The sequence below is a fragment of the Macaca nemestrina genome, chromosome 16 (genome assembly GCF_043159975.1).
Source record: "Macaca nemestrina isolate mMacNem1 chromosome 16, mMacNem.hap1, whole genome shotgun sequence".
Lineage (NCBI taxonomy): Eukaryota > Metazoa > Chordata > Mammalia > Primates > Cercopithecidae > Macaca > Macaca nemestrina.
In genome coordinates this window covers 96,216,674-96,242,565 of record NC_092140.1, presented here as the reverse complement: position 1 = coordinate 96,242,565, position 25,892 = coordinate 96,216,674, and the positions used below count along the sequence as shown (strand labels likewise).

Sequence of the window (25,892 nt, the reverse complement as noted above, 5' to 3'; positions counted from 1 at the left end):
GTAAGATGCAAGGTGACAAGTTTCAGCTTAAAATAAGGAAGCACTGTCTGGACGAAGGGGGAACAGACAGCCTCAGAAGACAGTGACTCCACCACGGCTGAAGGTATTCAAGCAGAGACTGTGCAGCCATTTGTTAAGAATGTGAATATTGTCAAGAGAATTCAAGCCCTGGGGCAGGGTGGATTCAATGCTGTGTAAGATTCTTTGAACCCAGATTCTGAGGCTGGGTGATTTTGCGGCCGTTCTCAGCTCTCACTGGAGCCGAGGCAGACAGGAAGAAAGAAGGCACACAAGGTTGTAAAAGTCTGAGCGTGTAATGATTAAACCCAGGCACGGATGTGGCTTTGGAGATGGAGAGGAAGGAATGCATTTTTAAAAAGGTTTTGGAAGCTTAAGTAATCAGTCTTTGGCAGCAGCTCGAATTTGGAGAGAGAGCATTTATGAGGTGCCTCCTAAGAGCACTGACCCAGGAGCCATGGGCAAAATAAATAAAATGGACAATGATCCCCAAGGAGAAAGCAGAGCACACTTGTAATCGTTAGGAAATAAGGTTCCAATCATGATTTTTAAAATATGGATAAAAGGGTAGAAACAAAGGGATCAAAGAAGGCTAGATTCATCAGTTTTTGATTTTGTTTTTGAGGAAGCAGGCTTTGAAAGGTGGCCAAATCTAGTGAAGAGAAGAGCAAAAAGCACTTTGGAAACTGGAGAAAGTGTGACATTAGCGGAGGGGTGCAGGAGGAGCATGAATATTTGGGGTGGAAGCATAACACATGTTGGTGAGGATTGTGTGGACAACAGTAGGGAAGGGTTTGTATCCTCATGGATAAAAGGCCCAGACTCAGAGACCAGGCTTGAAGCTAAAGCTGCAGGTCCAACCATGAGGAAGAGGTTGTGCAGGTGCAAAGCACACAACATGTGGTTGTTGTCACACTCAATTTGAATGCAGCTGCAATGTCCCAGAGAGGATCTTGGGGGCCTAGAGGTGGGGAAATGCTTCTTATACAAAACATTAGAAGTGCAAAGCATAAGGGAAAAGCTTAATGAATCTGAACACATCCCACTCAAAGGGTTCTATTCAAAGAAGAACAAGGTTATAAGACAGATGACAGATTGGGAGGAGACACTTGCAATGTCAAAAATAACTAGGAAACAGTATCTAAAATATGCAAGAACAGTGCAAATCAACAAAAATGATGGAAACCCCCTCTGCTCAAAAAACAAAGGCCCAGAAGAGGCAATTTGCAGGAGAGGAAACCCCCCCTGAGTAATAGGCATGTGAAGAGATGTTCAAACTCATTAGTAGAGAAATACAAATTAAATAGCAATGAGATATCACTTCTATTCACTCAACTGGCCAAAATCAGGAAGCTGGATAATGTCAAGTGGTGGCAGGGATGTAGGAATGTTGGAATTCTTGGGCCTTGCTCAGGGTTTGTAGACTGGTACAGCCAATTTGGAGAGCAATACTTCATCAAATTAAATGTACCTATCTTCTATTTCCCAACAATACCACCCCTGGACATGAATCGTAGAAAAATCCTTCCACACACCCTAAGGGACCATGCATGAAGAGACTCGCTGCAATTCTTTCTGTGGCAGTAGGTGTCGTCCATGGAGGTGGAGGAGCACAAGTGAAAAAGGTACACTCTGAAATATTTTATCAGAGTTGGGAGGAACAGACTACATACACACGCGGCAACATGAATGGAGCTTTGAAAGGATAGTGTTGAGTCAAGAAAGTGAGAAGTGATGAGCTAGAGGATGTTTGTGTGCCTTCAATGACATGTGCCTTTAAACACTTTGTTTTTGCTAGAACACATACTGATAACTACAAACATGGAACACATTAGAATGGTTGCCTATGAGGGACAGGAGAAAAGAAATGGGAAATGGAGGCCAATAAAATAAATGCCTGCCTGCATGAATGAATGAGATGGGGCTCTGAGGAGCCAATGATCCAGTGCATCATGAACTGAAGAGTGTGGTGAACCCAACCCTCTGCTTCTAAGAGCAAACTAAGCAGAACTCAAGTGCTACATCCATTGCCAAGGCAATTCTAGACCTGAGTGTTAAGTAGATGACTTATGAGCAGTAGTAAAGAAAGTGATACCATGAAGAGTCTATTATGGGTTATAAACATAAATATGACACAACATTTTGAATAAATTGTACAGAGCTACCAAACTAGAAGGTCAAGGAAGTTCGTTAGACATAGGATTGCATTTTTAGCAAAGCGTTGGCATGATCCCTGTGAAAAGGAGGACTACATGTGGGCAGAGTAAGTAGTACCAGATACAGAGTGAAGCAACTAAATCCAGTAAAGCTTTGTTCATGATTTTAATTCGTCTAGAGCTGTGACTCCTAAGAATGTTCAAGTTTGTAGTCTTTGAGAACCTTATACAAGTTTTGATCCCTCTTCCCAGAAACATAGACATTGGTATATGAAAAATTACATGCACAATATCTGGTGTGGTGGAGTATGAGCCCTTAGAACCACAGTTTTGGCCTCAAGCCAAAAACTGAGTTCAAGGACCAAGTTTGTAACCCAGCATAGCCAACATTAAGACTTGAATAAGAATTTCTAGGAGTAACATTTGTGTTTCTAAAATGTCTTCAGACTATCCTGATATGCATTCGTAGGCAAAGTAATAGGTCAAAATGTGCTGATCCAGAATCAGCTAAGGATCTTTCATGAAAAGACAATTTCCAGGCCTCATCACCGAAGGATTCTGCCATATTTTCCTCAAGTTGATGCAGGAGTGGGGACTAAGCTGAGCCCTTCCTTGGGATGTTCCTAGCCATAAGTAAATGGAGACGCAGTCCTAATCCCACCAGTGCCCCACTCAGATCCTTTGGCCAACCCGGGTGCCTGTCCCCCCAGCTGTCTCGGGGCTCATACCTGTGATTTCAAGAAGCCTGCCTTGGCTAGTGAGAGCCACTTTACCAGAGACTCCTGGGGGAATCCATGCCCCAGCCCCCCAAGGGATGATGACTTAAAGACAGGTAGCCCAAGTTTGAGTTCTGGGTCCATCATTGACTAGCTCTGTGACTTTGGGCAGGCTACCTAGCTTCTCTGTGCTTGAATATCTTTGTCCATGAATTTGAGCTTCAGCTCTGGATAAACTGCTTTCATGATTCCTCTTCTCTTGGGTGTCCCCTAGCCTCAGGGGCAGGTAGTGGAACGTTCTATGGTCCAGCCCACAGGAAACAAGGGCAGCAGAGTTGGCTTCCTCACTAACTAGGCGTGGGACCATGGGAAATTCACTTCTGTTCTTTGGGCCTGAGTTTCCTCACCTCTAAAATTTAGGTGATTTAGACTAATGGTCTCTCAGCTTTGTGATTTATGAAATATGAATACAATATTCTTAAACTTTTTATAAGTCATGAACTATAAGCTCAGTTCAAAGAGCTTTTCTTGCTCCTGGACCATTTGAGAATAAGCAGCATAGCCGACCTGCTGAATATTTTCATGCATATTTCCTACAAACGAAGACTTGCATCTACATAGCCACGTGCCACCACCAGCATCAGGAAATTAATGTTGATTCATTAGAACCCCGGACCCCATTCAAGCCTCATCAATTGGCCCACTCTAGATAAAGGACCCAGCTCTGAATCACTTGGCAGGCCCTGTCTCCTTGGTCTCTTTCAGACTGGAACTGTTCCTCAGTCTTGTCTTTCAAGACCTCCACACATTGAAGATGACAGGCCAGTTATTTGGTATAATATCACTCATACTGGGTTTGTGTGACGTTTCCTTGCGATTGCATACAGGTTAGACATCTTCAGAAGAAATATCATAAATGCGATGCTGTGTTCTCATTGCATCCTATCAGGCGGCAGGAAATTTTGATTTGTCCTATTACTAATAATGTTCACTTTAATCACCTCATTAGATTGGCGTCAGTCATCTCCTCTGCAAGATCACCCATTTCCTCTTTGTTATAATCATTATTTTACAAGGAAGTATTTTTAAACTATACCAAGTTATAGTTTAAAAATAGCTTAACTACCAAATTATAGTGTCTAATATAATTGTGAGAAAATCAATATCTGTTGTTTAAGCCACCAAGTCAGCAGTCTGTTGTGATAGCAGCCCAAGGAGATGAATACATTATTTATTGATTGAAAAATGTGAGCTCCCACAAATGCCTCCAATTCTAATGCAACTGGAAATTCTAGTTTTCCCCCTTTCCCTAACAGTGAGAAGCTGGATTCCCATTAACCTTAATATATCCCGTCATTTGACCAATCTCCTTGTAGGTGGCCAATCCCCGTCCTCACCACCACGCACCCTGCACGCACCCTAGGCCTGTGGGGACACCAGCATCAGGCCCGCTTCCCTGGGGAGTTTCGTCCTCCTCTCCCTACTCCAATTCCCACCCCACCGAGGACACCCTTCACAGTGCTTGGGCTCCAATAGCCCACCCCACGCGGGCCGCCCTCTGCCTGCAAGCCCTCCTTCATTGATTTGTGTGCTCCTAAGCTCACAAAGGAACCTACAACTATAAATAGCTTGAAAACTTAAATACATTTTAACTTTACCTCCTAATACTTCCTGCTTTAAAAATCCCAGCTCCTTCCACCTCCATGGCATCAGATGTTCAGAAATTCTCCTCCTCTGAAAGGACACATGAGGATGGGCAGGAAACCTGAACAAAGGCAGGCAGTCAGTCATCTCTCCCCTGTTGCCTCAGAACTGCAGCTCTGGGGTCCAGCATCCTCCTGGAGGTCTCCATGTAGACGGTTCATGAGTGCCATGACCAACGTGGCCAAGCTGAACTTGGCCATCCTTGTCTCTGTAAGTGGCACCACCATCCACTGGATGACTCACTCCGAAAATCCAAAGTTATTCTTGATTCTCCTCTCTCCCGATAGCCCTTTCCACATGGTATATATTGACTCAACCTCCCAAACATCCTCCAAGCCTTCTCCTCTGTCCATCTCCAGGCTCCTGATGGGGCCTAAGCCATCGTCATCCTCCATCGAACACCGACAGCCACGTTCTCCCTGGCTCCTGGGTCCCACCTGCCTCCCTGGGTGACCGTGTCATGGTTCGCAGCCATGCACCCCTTCCTTCTTGCTGAAAGGACTGTCCCTCTCGGCCTCATCCACTTTGGCCTGGGCCTTGGGACTCGGGACTTGCTTTGGCTGAGGGCGGGCAGGGCTCGTGGGCCTCTGTTCCTGGTTCCAACTGTGTCAGGAGCTCCCCCTTCAGCCTGGTCCTGGGGAGAGAAGGCAGCTAGAGTACAGCAGGGCCTTTGGCTCTCCAGAAATGTGAGCAAGAACTCACATGTGCACCATGGTAGGCTTTGGCAAACCTGGGGTCGTATCTTCCCATGGCAAAGCTTATTAATAAGTCCCCTAAAATCTATTCCCCACAGCAGCCACTAGTTATTGCTCAAAAAATAAATTCTGCCATGTCGTTCCCTTGTTTTGCACCCACTGTGGCTGCTGTGACTCTCTGAGTAAAAGTCCAGCCCTGAGGGCAGCTCAGGAAACCCCAGCCCTCCGCCTCCAGCCCTACCCTCTCCCCCACCCTTTACTCTCCCCTGGCACTCCCAGGTCTCAGTCTGGTCTGCCGTCCCGGCACTGGCTCTTCCTTTTGCCTGGGTTGAGCTGCTCCCACCCCACAGGACGGCTTGCCTCGTGATTTAGACCTCAGACGGAACAATGCTGCTCCAGAGAGGTGACTTGACCACCCGCCCGCACTGGGGCACCACCCAGGTACCGCACCAGCCTCTAGATCACGTGCAGTGCACTTGTTCAAACCGCTGGTGATTTCACGTCTCTGTGTATTTTACTTGTTTATCGTCTCCTCCTCTCACACTGGGAGTGCAGGGAACCATCTGTCTGGGCATTCACAGGTCTCCCTGGGCACAGAGTAGAGCCTGGCATGCACCCAGCACTGAGTAGATGATATACGCATGGACAGTGTGCAGCCAGGGCATTGAAAGCAGTAATGCTTTCCCTGGGTGAGGTACAGAGATGGCCTTTGAAGGAAAGACCAGTGAGACGGAAGTCTGGAGACCAGATGGGAACAAGGAACACCAGCCTGTGCGAGGTGTGGAGGCATCGCAGGAAGACCCTCGGAGGAGCTGTCAGGAGACAAGATTCTGGTCCAGCTCTGAGATGTGACCTGAGTGCCCACTTCTCTGGGCCCCAGTTGTCCTCTCATGAAACCATGGGGTGTTTTGGAAGGGATCTCTAAAGCTCTATCTGGTTTTGTGATGCTTGAGTGTTTTACACGCAGGGCAACCATCTTCGGAGACAGACCCAAGTCAGGGTCTGGTGAGGAAGTAGCTGAAAGTCGTTCACGGTCGGTTCACTCTTTCAGCAGAGAGAACAAAAATGCAAGCCCCTGAAGAGGTGTGGCTGAGAGGCTGGAGTCGGTCTGTTTACTCCTGGGGTACTGAGGACCCTCGTTGGTGCTGCAGGTGGAAGCGAGAGGACCTGGGGCTAAGCTCACTCACTTCCTGAGACAGGAGGATAAGCAGGGCACTCTTCTGAGCATCAATATTTTTATCTATCAAATAGATCTAACACTGCCAATTTACAGGGATTTTGCAGAGATTAAATAAGATAACATAACAAGAAGTGCTAACATGCATTGAGTGCTTAGTCTGAGCCAGGCACTGTGCTGTTATTTACATGTCTTATTTAATTCTTATGACAATCCCATAACATTGGCACTACTGTTATCTGTACGTTTAGATGAGGAAATGGAGGCATGGAGTGCGTAGGCAACTTGTCCAAGGCCCCTCATTCAGTGACTCATAATCTGCATGACTTCTGTCACTCACCCCACCTAAGTAGTAAATGCACCTGCTTCTCCATTCACATGTGTAGCAAGTCCAGCAGCACCTGGCACAGAATAGACACTCTATAAATCATGCATTTCCATCCTCATGTCCACTAATTTCAGCAGTGCATTAGCTTGGTCCTCTGGAGAATGTTTTTGTGCCTTCTGCAAATTAATGCTGGTACCTAACTTCTTTGGAGAGTCACTTTGCCCTGAGCGCTCTCTCTCTCTCTCTCTCTGTCTCTGTCTCTCTCTCTCTTTCTCTTTCTGTGTGTGTATGTATGTGTGTGTATTGAACTTCTAGGGTTCTCTGCTGCCAGTCACTTCTCCCACCCCTAGGTATTGCACAAGGAGAGTGAAGTGTTTGCTTTGTGAATGCAGTTTGGAAAAGCACTGTAGATGGATAAAAGGTGCTGACCGATGTGAGTCATTCTCATAGGCTTGGCAAGGATACTTCGGAACAAAGGGAGGCCCTGGGCAGAACAATAAAAACATCTTCTGAAGCTCTCAGAAGTGCTTCTTGCTTGGGAGTCTGTGGGTTGCATTGTACAGCATGTTCCCGGAGGTCAGGAATTGGAAGGATCTGGTAACATACAACAATTCTAATTGTCTATTTTAAAAAGTAATGTTGGGAGAATCAAGGACAGGAATATAAGCAAATAACTTAGCTGAAAGATTTTATTGGTTATTTCAAAAATGCATTATCCAAAATTTTTCCTTTTTCAATTTTAAAGAAAGTTAAAACCTTTTCCCAAAAGAAAAAAAAAAGTGTATTTTTTTTTCATTATTTCTTTTCCCAGACCTTCACATGTAATTGATAGATTTGGGAGCTTGGAGAATTGTGGAAATCACCAAGTTGAATCCCTTCCTATTACAGTGAGAGACCTGAGGCCTGGCAATGTTAAGGTTTGGCCAAAGGCACACAGTGAGAGCAAAGGAATCCAGTCTCTAAATGTATTGCACCAGAGCCTCTCATGGTTTGAAGCATTTTAAAGACCAAATTAGCGTAAACCCCGAAAATGCATGTCTGTTTTGCAAGCTGCCCACCCTCGGTGCTTGAATTCACCCCGCCTAGGATTCTTGGAAGCGCTCACAGAGCCTGTCCATCTCTGAGGAGTGTTGAGTGTTCGTGGAAGTCCTCTTTTTATTGATCAGAATGTGACTGATCTTGTGCGGCTTCTACCCGTATCGATGCCACTGTATTTGTCTGCTGCTGGAACTTAGAGAACTGGAATCTAGTGCTTCCATGAGTCCTACCCTACGTCTAGACTAAAGGCCTAGCGTGCAAGAGGCAATGGAGAGCACACCGATTTAACTCCAAGCTCAAAGATAGGTGCCTGCACACTGCCCTATTGATCGTGACCTCCAGAAACAATGTCATCTGAGCTTATCCCTAAGTTTTCACTCTGGATGACATTTTCCTAAGCCCAGGGCGAGGGCGCAGGAGGAGGATTCTCCCTGGCCTCCCTGTCCCTGCTTTTCCAGGCAGTATTGTCAGTCCCACAGCTCCTAATGGTGTTCCCAAAACAGAGCTCTGCGAAGATCTCTTCCCGCATGGCCACAAGCTACAAAGCTATCCAACCCATAAACCACAGCCAGCCAAAGGCTGACGATGCACCCAAGAGCTTCTGTGCTGCACCAAAGCTCCAGAGCTGCTCGCCAGGTCTTGACACTTTATGCTTTCGAGGCTAGATCAGAGCCCTGTTAGAGGCTCGGGCCTCACAGATCTTTTCCAGACAGCAAAGCTGACGAGCCAGAGTTGACAAACGGGTGGCAGCCAGCTGCCAGGCACACAGAGAAGCAAAACCAGGCGGAAGGGCTGGGAATCATGAGGAGGAAAGAGGTTGTCATTAAAGAGACCTTATCTTAAAGAAGTCAGTAACAGCTACCATTTATTAACTACTGGATGCCAGTCTCTGTGCTAAGCATTTTATGTAAGTTATTTCATTAAATTGCAATAAATCTGCACTAGAACCTAATAAGAAGGCTATTGCCATTCTGCTTTACAGAGGAGGACCTGAGGCACAAGGAGGATGAATCATTAGCGAGGTCACATCATTAGTAAGTGGCTGAGATAGAAGTCAAACCTAGACTTACTCCAAATGAAGACTCTTTCCAACCACTACTCCATTGGGCTACTTCCTGTGTAGATCCCCCTGAAGCTGAGGGAGGGGGCCTCTCCCTCCTCCCACTCCCTGGCACCAACATGGTTTGGGAGCTCCAAAGTGCCTTCAGCATTCAGCCACCTCTGAATGTCAGATGCTGCTGCAGGTTGGGATTCCACTTATGGCAGCAAAATGCCAAGCCCAATGGAAGATCCAACTCATTCCTTCTCTCAACACCATTGATAATCATTGGACATCATTTACGGAGGTGACCTCCACCTTTACAAATGCCACACCTGGGCTCGATGTGGTGGCTCACGCCTATATTCCCAGCACTTTGGGAGGCCGAGGCGGGCGGATTGCCTGAGCTCAAAAGTTTGAGAGCAGCCCGAGCAACACAGTGAAACCCGTCTCTACTAAAAAATACAAAAAGTTAGCCGGGCATGGTGGTGCGCAGCTGTATTCCCAGCTGCTCAAGAGGCTGAGGCAGGAGAATCGCTTGAATCAATCCGGGAGGTGGAGGTTGCAGTGAGCCGAGATGGCGCCACTGCACTCCAGTCTGGGTGACAGTGAGACTCTGTCTCAAATAAATAAAACAAATAAATACCACACCTGATGGTCACCACCACCTGATGTTCTGCATTGTACCTCAATTTTACAGAAGAGGAATTAGGCTCAGAGAAGCTAAAGAAGTGGCCTGGGTCCCAGCTAGCAAACAGCAAAGCCACGATTTGGACAGAAGCCTGTGTGACTCCAAACCCCACGCTCTTTTCACTGTGATGCACAGCTCATACTGAGCTGGGTGATGGGAAAGGAGCTCTCTCCGTGGACTTCCAGGACACCTTCAAAGCTCAGGTTGCTCTGTTTGCAGATGCAACTTTGCAGGGACAAGCTTTACTCACACTAGCTCGGCACAGGTTCTGAGCACCTTTTGTAATGGAAGTTATTTAACATGATCTCAACAAAATGAAGATATTGAAAACCTGGATGTGAATTCTGAAATCAAGAAATTATCCCATGTTCTCCAAGACCTTGCAGCCCTTGTGGCCATGCTAGGCACATGGACCCAAACCTTGAAAGAGGCTGTTGTCAAAAGACAAGATGTTGGCCAGGCGTGGTGGCTCACACCTGTAATCCCAGCACTCTGGGAGGCTGAGGCGGGTGATCACCTGAGGTCAGGAGTTTGAGACCAACCTGACCAACATGGTGAAACCTCGTCTCTACCAAGAAATACAAAAATTAGCCGGCCAGCATGGTAGCAGGCGCCTGTAATCCCAGCTACTCGGGAGGCTGAGGCAGGAGAACGGCTTGAATCCAGGAGACGGAGGCTGTAGAGGCTTCAGTGAGCCAAGATTGTGCCACTGCACTCCAGCTTGGCGAGACAGAGCGAGACCCTGTCTCAAAAATTAAATTAAATTAAATTAAAAAGTCTAGTTGTTTACCAAACTCACCCACAAACAGGAATGCACACACCGTGACCTCTTGTCAAATGTTGGTTATTAATAAACACTTTCCCTTTTGTGTTAGAGAAGAAATAGCTCCTTCTCAAAGAATATGAGTTTCTCTGTTACATGAAAGTAGATGATCAGTTCTAAAAATTCATAACCCTGGTGGTGAGTTTAAGTTTTGAGAGTTTAATGATTATTTTTTATTTCCTTTCCTATAGTTGTTCACCTTTTCCTTGTCTTCTGAGATGATATTATATCCAACACACATTGCTAACTTTCACCTAGTATTCACAGGGTTAATAAATGGAAATGGCAGGAGTGTGGGTATAGGAAAGAAATAAGTAAAACAGAAGAGGAGGAAAATCTCAGCTTTTTAAAACTGTATTTTTACATTTATTTTTAATTGACAAATAAAAATTGTGTATATTTATCGTGTACAATGTAATGTTTTGAAATATGTGTACACTGTGGAATGACTATATCGAGCTAATTATGCATTATCTCACATACCATTTTTGCAGTGAGAAGACTTAAAACCTACTCTCTTAGCAACTTTTAAGGATATAATATCTTGTTATTAACTCTAGTTACCTTGTTGTACAATAGCTCTCTTGAACGTATTCTTCCTACACAGCCAGCTCCTTGTGAGCACCAATCCACTCTGCGTCTGTGAAAAGCTGGCTGCCGGATCCTTTGCGAGGGCTCCCGCTTGCCGTGTGTGGCGCTATCGGCGGCGGCCAGCAGGGGGCGGCTTCTCCCTGTTTAAGAGAGAGCCTCGCCCGGGCCGCTGTGTGCTGGGATGAAGCGCGTCTGAACAGGGACCCGCCCCCAGAACTGGCAAGGAAGCTCCTCTCAGCCTTTGCCTCTGCAGAAAGGGCCAGGAAGGGCTGGTGGAGAAACCACCGCCTCCCACGTCCTCGGTGCACATGCGTTTATTCATTATTCAGTACTTGGGGGGCACTCGCTGAGGTTTGCACGTGGGACCGGGGTGAGGACGGCAGAAATGAGTGGACCCGTCCCTGCTCTTAAGGGGCTCAGTGTTGGGTGGGGGGGCAGAGGTCCAGGCCATAGCGACGGGGACCCGGAGGCAGGACCGAGAGCCCGGAGAGTTGGTGGCACTGCCGTTCCCGCACCGGGTGGGCCGTGCTGGGGGAAGGTTCCAGGGGTGCATTCCTCCTAGGTCCCCTGGAGGGACTCCACCCACCCTCTTTCCCCAGAGCCAGCGCGCTGGGGTTCTTGGTTTAGCTCTCTTCTCTCCTGTCCTGGAGGACCAGCCATTTGGCGCGCTGTCCACCGGGAGGATGTTTTCCATGATTCCACTTCTTCCCTTCCTTGGCCACCTAAGGCAGGACGGCTTATGCGTGACTGTCCACCGGGGCAGACCACAGCGCTGCGGGCAGGCGGTTTTGCTGTTGGGCCTTCCCATGCACGTGTCCTTCGTGACCCTGAGGGCCCAGCCTCTGCTGGCTGCCTGAGCGGAGGGTTTTCCTTCTTTTCATTGTATCACTTTATCGGCCCTTGCCAGGAGGGAGCCCATGGGTCCTGGTAGAGGTGCATCTCCCTGTGGTTCTGGGGCTGCCCCTCCTTCTGAGGGAGAAGACAGGGCTCAGTGAGGGCTGCCTGTGCTGCCGGCCTGGGACGCCCCTGCCGCAGGGCCACACGGGCATGTCCCTTTGAGAGCCCTGGCCTAGAAGCTCCCTTTCACTCCGCCCTGTTGATAAGACCCAGGACTAAAAGCAAGCAACCGCTGGAAACACGCCTGCTGGAAACATGCCTCCAGTGCCAACCCAGGAGGCGCTGGCCCTGTCCTGATGCCCCCTCCAGCCACCGGGCCAGGGCTGGGAGCCCCCTAGTGGAGTCTGTGTCCGGCAGGTGTCTCTGGACAGCTGGGGTTCTTGTAACCAAAGAGGTTGGTTCATTTACCTCCTTAGATCACCCAGGCACAAGTGATGTGTTTTGTGGCCTCGGACCGTTCTGTGCTGTCTCTGATGGGTTATTTATTCAATGTTCTAGGTTGACTTGTCCTCTTTTAAAAAAATAAAACAAAATAAAAGGAAGAGTAGGAGAAAATAGGAAATTCCAGGGTTGCTATGAAGCCAGAAATCTAAAAATAGCTTCGGTAAAGACTCAATTGTGGCTTCTCTTTATTTTGAAAGAGCAACAGCTAATGACCAAAACAGGCTAGCTTTGTCCTGCCTGGTGACAGGCCACTGGACAGTGACTGCGCCATAACCAGGGACACACGGCCTCCCGAAGGACAGCACTCCTGCCCGACAGGGCAGCTCGTTCAGTGAGTGACTCCTTCCGTCAGCAGGGGCAAGGGGCAGAGGCCCTAGGACCTGCCAGCTCTGTGGCTTCCAGGGTTCATCTGGGGGCCTCAGCTTCATCCATGTGAGCAGAGACGAGCAACAGGGGAAAGGTCACCCACAGAGGATTTAAAGCAGTGGCCATAAAGACGTCCACTGATCCCCAGGAAGCCAGGCACTGCGCCCTCTGCCACCATCTTCAGATGTCATAATAGTGGGGAATAGTCTGTGGCCCTTCTGGCTGCCATGCACCGTGCTAATGACTTTGTTTTTAATCACTTTATTGAATTGTCACAACTCTGTAAGACACCCCACTTTACAGCCAAGAAGACAGAGGCTTTAAGAGGTGAAGTAACTTTCGGAGCTTTGCAAAGCTAGCAAGTTGCAGAACCTGGCTCTAAACCCAGAGCCAGGTTAACTGTTATCCAAACCCCCGCTCTAGCCAAACCCCTGCCCTCGCCTTAACTGCTATGCTGTGCTGCTTTGGCTGTAAAACCATGATGCGGTGAAAACAAATATGAGCCCGACAGAGCAGAAAGAATGTCCTAATGTAGAGGGTTACGAAGCCTTAGAGCAGCTCCTGAGAAAGGCACAAAGCCACCTCTTATGAGCTTATTCAGTCCTCTGCAAAAAGAAAGGTCCTGGGCAGCGTGTTCCCTGCCAGCAACTCCACTTCCTAACAGATGTTTAATTGAGCACCTACTATATGCCAGGAACAGCGGGGAATAAGACCAAGCCCTCACTCTGATGAATTTGAACCCTAGGAGGAGAGAAGCAGCAAGTTGACTACACGCAAGTGAGTGACTAAAGGAGGAAGATAAATCCATTGGGTGAGAAATGCAGTCAAAACGGGGCAACGTGGAAAAAGCTGACCTGGGGAGGCAGCGCTGGTGTGGGTGGTGCCTGGCAGGCGACCAGCCTGGGGGAGTCGTGTGGAGCTAAATCTGCGTTGATGTTGAATGCCCCTCAGCAAGGAGAGCTCTCCAACCATCGGGGCAGCTCCTGCCAGCCAAGGGCCCAGCTTCAGTCTCAGGTGGGAACAGGCTGGAAGCTGGTGAGGATTGTGACCCAATGTGTGTTTTCAGGAGGTCACGCTGGCTGCTGGCTGTAGAATGGCCCACAGAGGGGCAGCGAGGAAACCAAACCCATGGGCCACTGGACATCAGTGATCCAGGCAAGAGGGGATGTGGCCTGCCCCCAGGGGCAGTGTGAGAGAAAATGCCCTCCACGGCTCAAGCCCCCATAGACAGAGATTTCAACTCCACTCCCGGGACAACCTTGGGAAAGGGCCGCTTCCAGCCCAAGGGGGAGACAGACGCCCCGCACGGCTGCACTCTCACCTGGGTTCTCACGTCCTCGCTCTCCTCCCTCCCACTCCCATGGTGGCTCTAACCTTGGGGGACGGGGCAGTGGGGGACTGTGCTGGACCCCCAGGGTGGCTGGGGTGACTGAGGGCGTCACCTGCCTGAGCTGGCCCCAGCCTGCTCTCCACCTGGCCTCAGCCATCCTGCTGGTGCGTGGCCTTCTTCTGCCTAACATCTGCGTCAGCGAGAACAAGAAGACAACATATGTAAGAATGATCTTGGAAGAGAAGCCAGCCCATACCTGCCAAATGATTCTGGTTGTAGGGAACGAAGGATGAAGGGGTGATGGATGCCTGTGAGGTTTGGGGCCTAAATAAGCAGATGCCTGGATGGCCATTTACTGAGACAAGGAAGATGGGCAGACACCGGTTTGTGGGAAGTCCAAGAGTTCTTTCCATCCAGGGCTGACCTCCAAGTGCAGATGCTAGTGGGCAGCTGGAGGAAGCACTCCAGGCAGGTACCCAGGCCTCCTGCTGTCCACCCCAGAGGCCAGCGACCTTCCTTCCTTCCCTGTCCCCTTCTCCATTCCCACCCTGAGCCCCGTCCCCACCCTCAACTCACCGTCTCTCCCCCTGTGACATGAGTTACACGAGGACTGGAGGCAGCTTTGAAACTGTTTCATGAACTTAATTTAAAAGTAATTAATTTTTTAAAAAGCCACTGGCTCAGTCATAGAGAGACCCACTGGATTCGGGAGAGGGTGAGCCTGGCGCCAGCCAGCTGTGTGGCAAGGCATCTTCTCCCTGGCGCTCCCATCTGGTGCCTCCAGCCTTAACGAAGTGGCAGTGATGCCAGATGATGTTAATTCATACACTTACAGTGGATCAGGCCCTCCACTCCATGCATGTTATCTTATCCTCCCAGCGACCCTGGGGGTAAGTAAATACTGTTATCCCCATTTTTCAGATGAGATAACTGAGGCTTGGAGGTTTTCATGAAAAACTCACCTGAGCGCTCACAGATAACAGGTGATAGAGATGAGACTAAAATCCATGTCTGTTGACTCTGGTGCCCTGTGCTCCAACCTCAAGATCCACAGCAAGCCTGTCCTCTCCACTCCGATCTGGGCACCCCAGGCCTACAGAGCAGCCACACACAGGGCAGTGGCTGATGTCTGCTCCCAAGTCTGCCCATCTCAGCTGAGGAAACTCCACCACTGCCACCAGCACACAGAGAAGCCAGAGCCCCGTCCACAAGCATGGCTGTGTGTCCTCGCCGGCTGCTCCTGGCCTTTTCTCTCATCTCAGCTCATCTATGGTTCCTGGAGATGGCGAGAAGCTGGCAAGGCAGGGACAGAGCCCAAGAGTGCCTTGGGTGCTGTCTCAGACACCTTTCCTCCACACATTCCGGTCCCAGAGCCCAAGTGGGACACAACGTGAGGACTGTGGGTGGGGAGGGGAAGCAGAGACCCTGGCTGGAATCCACGATCTGGCTCTGGCTCTGCCAGCTGATGACCTCAGGCAGAGCACGTGCTCTCTGTGAGTCTCAGGCTTCCCCATCTGTATAATGGGAGCATCTGTCTTGACAGCATTATTGTAAGATTAGTGATGAATGTTTGCACCATGACAGGCAGATCACAGGCCCTCAAATGGAGGCTGTGGTTGGAAGAGTGGATTCTGGATTTGGACTTGGATCCTGATTCCAGGAGTCTCCTGCACTCTTTAAACTTGGTTTGCTCAAATGTGGAATGAGCATAACAACAGCACCTACCTCACGGGGTTGGTGTGAGGCTGAAATAAAATGCTGCATGGTGACAGCTTAGCATGGAGCTGAGCAATAAGCTTCAGCTGTTATAATAATTATTTTTTAAAAAGTACTGAAGGTCCTAGAAGCAGCGACATCCCAATAGCAGTAAACACACTAACACACATGTTTTGTTTTCTAAATACCATTCCCCACTAAATAACGTCAGGGCTCTTTAGAGAAATGGCCAATTCCAGGCTAGGGACAAGAAAACTAATGGCTGGGCATAGAGCATTCTGCTGTTCCAGGGAGTAGAGAAGTGCTCAGATGGAGGGAGACTCATCAGAAGTTCATCAGAACCAGCTAGAGGGGCTGCTGCTGACCAAACTCAAGACAATACGACCACTAAAACCAGTAATGATGGTTAATAGATGATACCACATTGAACTTTACAAACATCCACAAATCAGCCTGGCCAACGTGGTGAAACCCCGTCTCTACTAAAAATACAAAAATTAGCTGGGCGTGGTGGCAGGTGCCTGTAATCCCAGCTACTCAGGAGGCTGAGGCAGGAGAATTGCTTGAACCTGGGAGGCAGAGGTTGCAGTGAGCCGAGATCGCACCACTGCACTCCAGACTGGGCGACAGAGGAAGACTTCATCTCACAAATAAGACAAAATAAAATAAAATAAAATAAAAAAATAAATCCACAAATCTACAGTGGTGCCCAAAACAAAGCAAAGAGATTGAATTTTGCAGCCACCAACATCATAAATGACTCAGACAGGATCATCAGATGCAAAAAGCATTGCTGAAGGGTGCTGGGGAGCAGGAGATTCATGTCACCTTAAAGGAACACTCCACACATTTCTCATCCATTACAAATGCAAAAGATGTCATTCCCATGGAAGATTGAGCTGCCATTACTTGCTATCAAAGTTAGCATTACCGATAACGGGGTGAGGCATCACTGTGAACCTCCTGGGATATTTCTGAGGAGAGAGGAGGAAGGGTAGAAAGAGCGGAGAGGGAGAGGGAGAACAAATGTGGCAAAATGTTAATTCATGAATCCAGACAATGGATATATTCATTGTGCCATTCTTTCACCTTTTCTGTAGGCTTAGAGTTTTTCAAAATGAAGTCTGTGTGAATGTGGGGGGAGCACTGGACAGAGGTGAGACTTGGGGTCCGTTGGCCTGGGCTCACCCTGACCTCTGTCCCAAGAACAACCAGCTTGAATCTTGGTGCTCTAGGAGTGACTTGAGAACTTCAGGGTCAGGAGAGGCCAAGTGTGGCATCTTCCTACTGGAGGAAATCTGCGACATTCCCAAACACAGTTTCCTAGAAGCAGGGGAGCTCACAGGACTGCAGGACAGTGGCAGGCGAGGGCGGAAGTGCATGGGCTGAGCAGATGAGCCCGCGGCTGATGGCCCACACTCCCGCAGGTCTGCTCATGTTATTCAAAGGAGCATGGGCTCTAGATCCTTGAGGAATCACCACACTGTCTTCCACAATGGTTGAACAAATTTACATTCCCACCAACAGTGTAAAAGTGTTCCTATTTCTCCAGAGCCTTGCCAGCATCCATTGTTTCCTGACTTTTTAATAATTGCCATTCAGACTGGAGCGAGATGGTATCTCATTGTGGTTTTGATTTGCATTTCTCTAATGACCAGTGATGATGAGCTTTTTTTCCATAGATTTATTGGCTGCATAAATGTCTTCTTTTGAGAAGTGCCTGTTCACAGCCTTTGCCCACTTTTTGATGGGATTGTTTGTTTTTTTCTTGTAAATGTGTTTAAGTTCCTTGTAGATTCTGGATACCAGACCTTTGTCAGATGGGTAGATTACACAAATTTTCTCCCATTCTGTAGGTTGCCTGTTCACTCTGATGGCAAGCCCATTACTGGGTATATACCCAAAGGATTATAAATCACTCTACTATAAAGACACACGCACATGTATGTTTATTGCAGCACTATTTACAATAGCAAAGACTTGGAACCCACCCAAATGCCCATCAATGATAGACTGGATAAAGAAAATGTGGCACATATGGAATAGTATGCAACCATAAAAAAGAATGAGATAATGTCCTTTGCAGGGACATGGATGAAGCTGGAAGTCATCATTCTCAGCAAACTAGCACAGGAAGAGAAAACCAAACACGGCATGTTCTCACTCAGAAGTGGGAGGTGAACAATGAGAACACATGGACACAGGGAGGTGAACATCACACACTGGGGCCTGTCAGGGGTTGGGGGGCAAGGGGAGGGAGAGCATTAGGACAAATACCTAATGCATGCGGGACTTAAAACCTAGATGATGAGTTGACAGGTGCAGCAAACCACCATGGCACATGTATACCTATGTAACAAACCTGCACGTTCTGCACATGTATCCCAGAATTTAAAAGAAAAGAAAAAATAAATAAATACAATGTACAATATACTATTGCTAACTATTAAAAAAAGTGGGGGCACACGGGCACTCTCTCTTCTCTTTCTTCCTCTCAGAGAACCTCTTCCACCCTCTGAGGTGGTGAACGGTCTTGGTCCGTCACTCAATTCCACTGCTTCTGCCGAATCTTGTCAGTGCTACTTGATGTCCGGCCACTCTCCCTCTCAACTCTGGCCCTTGGGTTTCATGTCATGCCTGGATCCTCATCCTCCTCTAGACTGAACCTTCTTGGTCTCCTTCGTTAACTATTCTCACTCAGTGTGCTCCCCGAATCTTTTTTATTGCCACACAGTAAGTGCACGTATTTATGGGGTACGTGTGCTGTTCTGATGCATGCCTAGACTGTGTGACGATCATGTCGGGGTGTTTAGGATATCTGTCGCCTCCAGAGTTTATCTCCAAACCTTGACATCTCTGAGGACCCAGCCTGGGGGTGCCTTCCTCTTCCTCCACACACTCTCCTCAGGCAGTTTCATCGCTAGGCAGTCTACTGTGTGCTGCCGACACCCAAGTCTGTGTCTTGGTCCCCTGGGTTTCCCAGTGCACAGGCCCATGTCCTGAGCTCTCTGTTGGACACATCCATTTACCTGGGCACCCTCCAGTCACCCTCATCACAGCAGACCCCATATGCACAGGCAAGCCACCCACCCCAATACCGGAACCTGCTCTTCCTCTCTCTTCCTTCTCCAGGCCAATGGCTACGCTGTCCAGCTGGTCACCTAAACTCCAGGCCTCACCCTGACTCCTGCACTTCACCTGCTCACCAGATCCCATCAACCACAGAAGCCCTGTGGACCCCACCTCCTCCCACAGCTGCATCCTCCTCCCACACCTCCTTCCACATCACCTCCTTAGCACAGGCTGTTACTTGCTTCCACACGGATTACAGTAACAATTTGCTATCTGGTCTCCAAGCTCTCCGTCTTGCTTTCTCCAAAACAGCCTCCACGCTGCCCACATGATGACCTGAGAATACAAATCTGATCATGCCACAAGGTCCCTCACCACTCAGCCTCAGGTCCTGAAATGTCCTCGTTCCTCCTTCATAATGAACAATGTGCAGACCCCCACTTCCCTTCTCCTGTCGGAGCTCATGACCACCTGTAGGCTTCCTAGCCTGCTACCCACCCTGCAGACGCGGCACCCACGCCCTGCCCTGAACACTCAGCAGAACACCCTCTTCTGTGCGCCCATAAGCAACTTGCATGTCACTCTGGTCTCCTTCGCCTCACTGGGTTCTAAGAATCGACTTCTGCACCTGTGTTTCCCGCTGGGCTCTGAAGCTGGGATACCATCGTATTCACCGTGTTATCTCCAGTGCTTATCATTGCACCTGCCTTAGTCAATATTTGATTGTCTCAAGAAATTGATCTGAAAAAAATCTTGGAGTCATAAAGCATTGAGAACTGAAAGGAAATCCACAGAACAGGCAGTCAGATCCCCTCATTTTCACCTGAAGAGACTGAGAACCAGAGAGGGAAGCTGTTTTGCCCGAGTAAGATGCTGTGCACCTTGTCATTGCTAGACCGAGATGGCCTTTTCCTTTGGTCTGCATAGTCAGGTGTGTAGATAAATTACCAAACATGTGTGGGGGGAAGGGAAAGGAGGGGTCAGTGTGTCCCAAATACCCGATGGTTCTGGAGACACTTGGATTTATGAATAAGAGCACAGTTACAGTGGAATGTCACGTTTCCTCTTTTTATTAGCATCCCCATTTGCCCACAGTCTGATTTCTCCGACCTGGCCTGATTTCTTCCACACTCTAGCTTTTAGAGGGTGGCTCGCAGGTCGGATGATTCATTTGCTCAAACATGAAATCTTCTGCCAAGCTCAGAGGACATCTCGAGGGCAGATGCTCCTTTTGATCATCGTTTTATACTTTCTCAGCCTCATCAGGGTTATTAAGCCATTTGGTATCCCAGGCAACCTGGAAGCAGCTCCCGGACAGTTTAGTCCAGAAAAGATAGTTCTGAGAGAAGAAAGAGCAGCTCTCACGAGGGGCTGCCAGGAGATCTCTACATATGATGGGAAAGGTTCAGGACGATGGTACCAGCTATGCATTTGTTTTTTCTTTTTTTAGAGACAGGGTGTTGCTCTGTCACCCAGGCTGGAGTGCAGTGGCTCAATCATAGCTCACAGCAGCCTCAACCTTCTGGGCTCAAGCAATCCTCCTGCCTCAGTCTCCCAAGTAGCTAGGACTACAGGTGCACACTACCATGCCCAGCTAATCTTTAAAAATTTTTTATAGAGACAGGGTCTCACTATGTTGCCCAGGCTGATCTTGAACTTCCAGCCTCAAGTGATCCTCCTGCCTCAGCCTCCCAAAGCGCTGAGATTACAAGCATGAGCTACCAATACCCAGCCCCAGATCCCTTTTTTCTAACCATGAAAACAGCTGCGTGTGGTCTGAAACCCCAGCTGAGTGTTCTGCTGGGGAGTCCACGAGTTTTCCATCAGCCCAGACACAGGTTAAGCTGAAAGAAAACACACAGCCAAAGAGCCATGAGGTCCCAGTCGGTGATTTTCTGAAATATTCAGAGAATGCTCCAACCCTCAACTCTGTCCCAGAGGGCATCATCCAACCCCACCACCCTTGACAGAGAGCCACAAAAGTGCTACCAGTCCAGCCTGCTTGCTAAGCCCCATCACAGTTGCCTCTTCCTGCAGGCTTCCTTTGAAACCTGCTCTGGAATTCAGCTTCAGGATTCTTGCAAGTCCCTAGATCAGGAATATCAGATGTTGGGATTTTATAGGGCCTCCATTCAAAAACCATGGGGCCATTTCCCATTGGTGTCTTGTTCAGCACATGAAAGGAAACAGAAGAAGCTGCCAAGCATGTGTCTCCATGAGTCATTAAGCCCTTTTCTCTGCTTCTGCCAGAGGTGTGCACACACGCAGAGGGAAAAGGAAAAGGATGCTCTGAACCTCCAGGGCAAGCAGAGCCTCTTATAAACAGACACATCCTTCAGACCAGACAGCGGCCCAGGAAGTGTGCAGTGGACGCGGCAAGGCGGCTGGAGCAGAGCTTGCGTGGGGGCGCATCCTCCGCAGGGGGCGTCCACATGTGGCCTGGCAGACTGGCTTGTACACGGACCCGGCAAGGCTTCTCAAGGGGCCTGCATTCCCCAGGCCACGTCTCTGAGGTTGGGTGTCCCTCCTGCCCCGGCTCCATCTGATGTTTTGCAGGGCCTGGAACGGCCTCCCTGGCTTACTTCTCAGGGTCTCTAAGGATGTGTGAGGTGCCCTCAGGAGCACTCCAAGCTGCCCGCTGGGACTCCTCCCGCTCCTGTGCTCCTGCTGTTGCTGCTGCTCCTGAGGCTGTGCGCTCCCGGCAGGCAGTGGCTGCTGTCCTGAGGCTACTCCAAGCGAGTGTCAGGGGCACTGGGGCCCTCCTTGGATCTGGGAAGGGCACCCCATTAGCACAGGAAGCTTGGGCCCCACTGACGCATCAAAGTCTCCAGATCCTGAGCCGATGCCAGAGGCACCTGACACTCCTCCCCTTTCTTCTGCCTGGTTTGCTTACCTATATCTCCACCATCACCCCCAGCCACCCGACCCCAGACTCAGCCTTAGGGTGTGTGAACCGTGGGAGAGGCAGGGACAGAGGAGAAATGTGGCCAGGGAACTGATGGCCACAGACACTCTTCCTTTGGGATGCAGGCTGGGGAGAGACTGTGTTCTTCCTTTAAGGGAAGCAGCTGCCCAGAAGGAACTTCAGATCCTTTGGGCAGCTCTCCTGACAGCTAAATCCTCGGACTAGCACTAGTTCATTTTCAGCTGAGACTCTGTATTAGGAAACTCTGGCTTCAACTATGAGTCACTGAAAAAATCAAAACAAAATAGCAGCGGCTTAAACAAGATGGAAGTCTGTGTCTCTCTAATATTCCCTCACTGGCTGGAGTTGGTCAGTCCGTCCCAGGCAGTTATGGAGACCACAGAGCCAGGGACCCAGGCTGCTCCCCTTCAGCAGCTCTGCTGTGTCTTCTGTTCCCGAGGTCTCCTAGGGTGTCTACGCCCTATTCCTGCAAGCAGGAAAGAGAAAGGAAACAAAAGGGCACAGCCCCTCTTCTTGAATTTCCACTTCCTGGAAGTTGTAGCCACCAGTTCTGCTTACATTCTATTGGCCACAATTCTGTCACATGGCCATGCCTAGCTGAAAGGGAGTCTGGACAATGTAGTCTTTAATCCAGGTGGACTGTGTTGTGCCCAGCAAAAAACTGAGGTAAGTTCTAAAAGGAGGGGAGAATGCATAGAAGTCTCTGCCACAGGCCTCCACCACCCCCCACGCCATGTACATGTGCATTAGTGTCCCAGACAAGGTGCAAGACCCTAAGTGGATACCCACTTTGGAGTCCCTAATTACCAGAGTGGGCCCCTCCCAGTCTATTTTGATGAAGACCCTTATCGCCTCCACACCCATCCCCAGAACCAGAGAGTGTCTCATAAACTGCAGGCTGGAGCTGCTTGTTAAAAATGCAGGCTCCTACACTCACTGGATTCACATCTCTGGGGCCAAGCCCTGAGAATCTGAAATTCATGCACACTTTCCAGGTCATACGAATACACCCAGAAATTTCATGCCCATTATTTAGTCTATCTCAGAGAAATTAGGGGAAGAACACTTCTACACTGCTAGACCTAAGGATAGTAGAACTAATAGTAATTGCTGAGCTGGAAGGAGAAGGTGTTCAGGACATTGTTGGTTGTGACATCTGGGAGTGCCACTCACAAGTTGTCTAGCCCAGCATTGGGGAACTGCTCCAAGATTTTCAAGACAAGGTCTGCTATCTTCTGGTAATCAAATAAAAATCAGTGGTCATTGGAAGGGAAAGTAGCCTTCTCCACTGCAGCAGGGAAGGGAAGCGAGGAGACCACCACGAGTGAAGAGCTGACCACCCCCAAGAAAGCCAGAGAGCTGCTGGTGCCCTCTGCGAAAATGAAGACGAGGAAGAAGGAAAGACGGTGAAATGAAGGTCGAGCACCAAGCCCTTCGCCAGACTGAGGTGTAGGAAGCAGAGACTCACTATCCATGTAAGTTGATTCTCAGCGGAGAGAGAACTACCATTTGGGGAAGGGAACATTTCTAGAAGCCATAACGCTTGCAGGAATGTCACCAGGGACACTAGGCATCCTGAAATGTGAGGGATCATCCACACGATGAAGAGTTTTCTCGAGTCCCTGGATATTGATGTTTACAATCATCTAAGCTTAGAAACAAACTGCATTTTACATAAAAACATGAAGCATTTTTGAACTGTTTAAATATAAACTGAAATTTTCAGAAGTGCAACTACCAAGTTTATTTCAGAACCCTCCCAAGAGCTGTTCACAATTTCAGAAATACATGTCAACAGCGGCTCCGCTCACGGCATCCGACTTGGGATTGGAAAAGTTCAGTCTGCATTTGTGGTCCCGCTCATAGCGACTTTACAGGCATGTCCAAGCTTCTGAGCCCCTTGTTAGGCTGTCTGGTTAGACATGCCTGAGCATTTATATTTTTTTAAGTGGAATATATTATTATCAATTACTTTCCCTTTAGTTTTTCTTTATATTAATGTTAGAGTAATATAAGAATTTTTTTAAAAATCTATTTCAGGAAAATAAAGCAAAGTTACAAATGACAAAAAGTATGTGTCATTACATGGGTTGCTGGGCGTCTGGGGAGAACCTCTGCCCACATGTGGCCCGAGGTTTTCCTTGGTATGAATGAGGCTGCTCATGACCCCTAGAGGCTCTGTTGCAGCCACAGCTGATCTGGTTTACGAAGGCTTGTGCCCACCCAGCTGGCTGCCTTCAGGTTACTCTGGAGGTTGTTGGCATGGACCCAGCTCTCAAAACATCCTCCCGATCAGCATCCACTGTGCAGTTTATCTCATGGTGGGTAGAGACTCAAGCGTGAACAGGTAGATCGCAGGGAATGAGCTTGGTCTATGCAGCAGCAGAAGGCCATGGATTTCAGCAGCTGCCTCAGAGAGCCTGTTTCCGACTCAGGCCTCCAGTTGTCCCCTAGGCCTCTCTCAAGAGGATTCTCGTCAATTTGACACAGTCATTTTGTTACCAGAGACATTCTGACACACTCGCTTTACTCTTGTTTTGACCCAAGGACATTTTGATATGAACAGAAACCATCAAGTTTTCAACTGTGTATGTTACCAAGTAACGAATGAAACAGACACTCACCCACACCTGGGCTTCACTGTGTCTCACATCATGCCGATCGCCTACCCTCTGGGAACTGGAATGCTTTAAGGCTCAGGAAAGGCTGCTGCACCAATTCGCAATAAAAATCTGTTTTTAGGCTGGACGTGGTGGCTCATGCCTGCAAGCCCAACACTTTGGGAGGCCAAGGCAGGACGATCACTTGAGCTCAGGAGTTCAAGAGCTGCCTTACAACACAGCAAGACTCCATGTCTACAAAAAAAAAAAAAAAAAATTAGCTGGGCATGGTGGCACAAGCCTGTAGTCCCACCTACTCAGGAGGCTGACATGGGGGGATCACCTGAGCCTAGAAGGTTGAGGTTGCAGTGAGCTATGATCGTGCCACTGCACTCCAGCCTGGGCAACAGAGCAAGACCCTGTCTCAAAAAAACAATTTGTTTTTACAGTTGGTCTTTCTGTATAGAAGAGACACTCAAAATGACCTCACCAAAGTTTCCAGAATCTCTCATTTCACACCAACACCAGAGGAAACAGGGCTAAGAAATGAAAGACGCCAGAAAGAAGTGCCCACTTGGCTGATGCCAGCTGAGCAGGAAATACATGGAAGGCTCGGCAGGGTGATGGGCAGATGGGCTGCTCTTACCGCCTGTCCCTGCCTTGCGGTGGAGAAGGTCAAGAGGCTGGGTGAGATCCTCTAGCTCAGTGGTTCTCAACCCGGGCCTCACACTGGCATCACCTAGGGAGCTTTAGAAAAGTACCGATACCTGAGTCCCACCCCAGAAATTCTGCTGTCATCGGTCTGGGGCGTAGCTGAACATGGGTCTTTTAAAAATCCCCCCGACGTGATTTCAGTGTGCAGCCCCCATCAAGAGCCTCTGCTACAGCTGCCATCACAGCCTCTCCAGCACACCTTTATTCTGGCATTTTCCATTTCTTCTTACTCCAAGGAGAAGGCTTTGGTGATTAATTGCCAAGCAAAACCGCTCATTACTCCTTAATAAGATGAATTTATTTGTATCACCAACAACAAGTCACCCCGTCTCTGCCTCCCTTCTGCTCCTGAGAAATCTCTGTGTCACCCCTTTCTTCTCTTCAAACTCGCTCATACAGCCATCCTGGTCATCATAAGGTTGCTGCTTTGTTTTGGGTTATTTTTAGGGGGTGGCATGGGGAGGGGGTCATTGGAGAGGCGGCTAATGGCCAATACATCAAATTTAAGCCAAGCAGATGTTGCAGAACTGGGAGGTTTGAGGCACTTGAGGAAGTCTTTCCAGGGCCTGGCTCTGGATAGGACTCCCCTAGAGGGCCCTGGGGAGCCTTGGGCTGGCGCTTGTGTTTGCAAAGTCCAGGGAAGAAACCACCTCTCATGCCTTTCCCTTAGGGGTTGTGTGACATCCATCCAGCTGTAAGTCAAAGTTATTTCCCCTTTGTTTTATGCTCCATCTTGATTTTAAACTATTACTACATCTGTTAGAGAGTACACTGTGCCTCCCAAAATGGATATGTTGAAGTCCTAATCCCCGCTACCTCTGAATGTGACCTTCTTTGGAAATAGGGTCATT

The 25,892-nt window shown here is 48.7% G+C and overlaps 1 protein-coding gene across 7 annotated transcripts in view; it reads right to left on the bottom strand.

The window, feature by feature from the left end:
- The window catches only part of LOC105485958 (katanin catalytic subunit A1 like 1), a 256,796-nt gene that overhangs the window by 74,779 nt on the left and 156,125 nt on the right, over positions 1 to 25,892 (bottom strand). Inside the window, exon 10 of one of the 7 annotated variants that reach the window (XM_071081491.1) lies at positions 14,608 to 24,582. The exons of 5 other annotated variants lie outside the window; for them this stretch is intronic. In XM_071081491.1, the coding sequence (XP_070937592.1) occupies positions 24,539 to 24,582 (44 nt within the window). In that variant the 3' untranslated portion in view covers positions 14,608 to 24,538. Of the gene's footprint in view, positions 1 to 14,607; positions 24,583 to 25,892 lie in introns of those variants that run through there. One more of the 7 variants, XM_071081489.1, reaches the window with a different exon arrangement.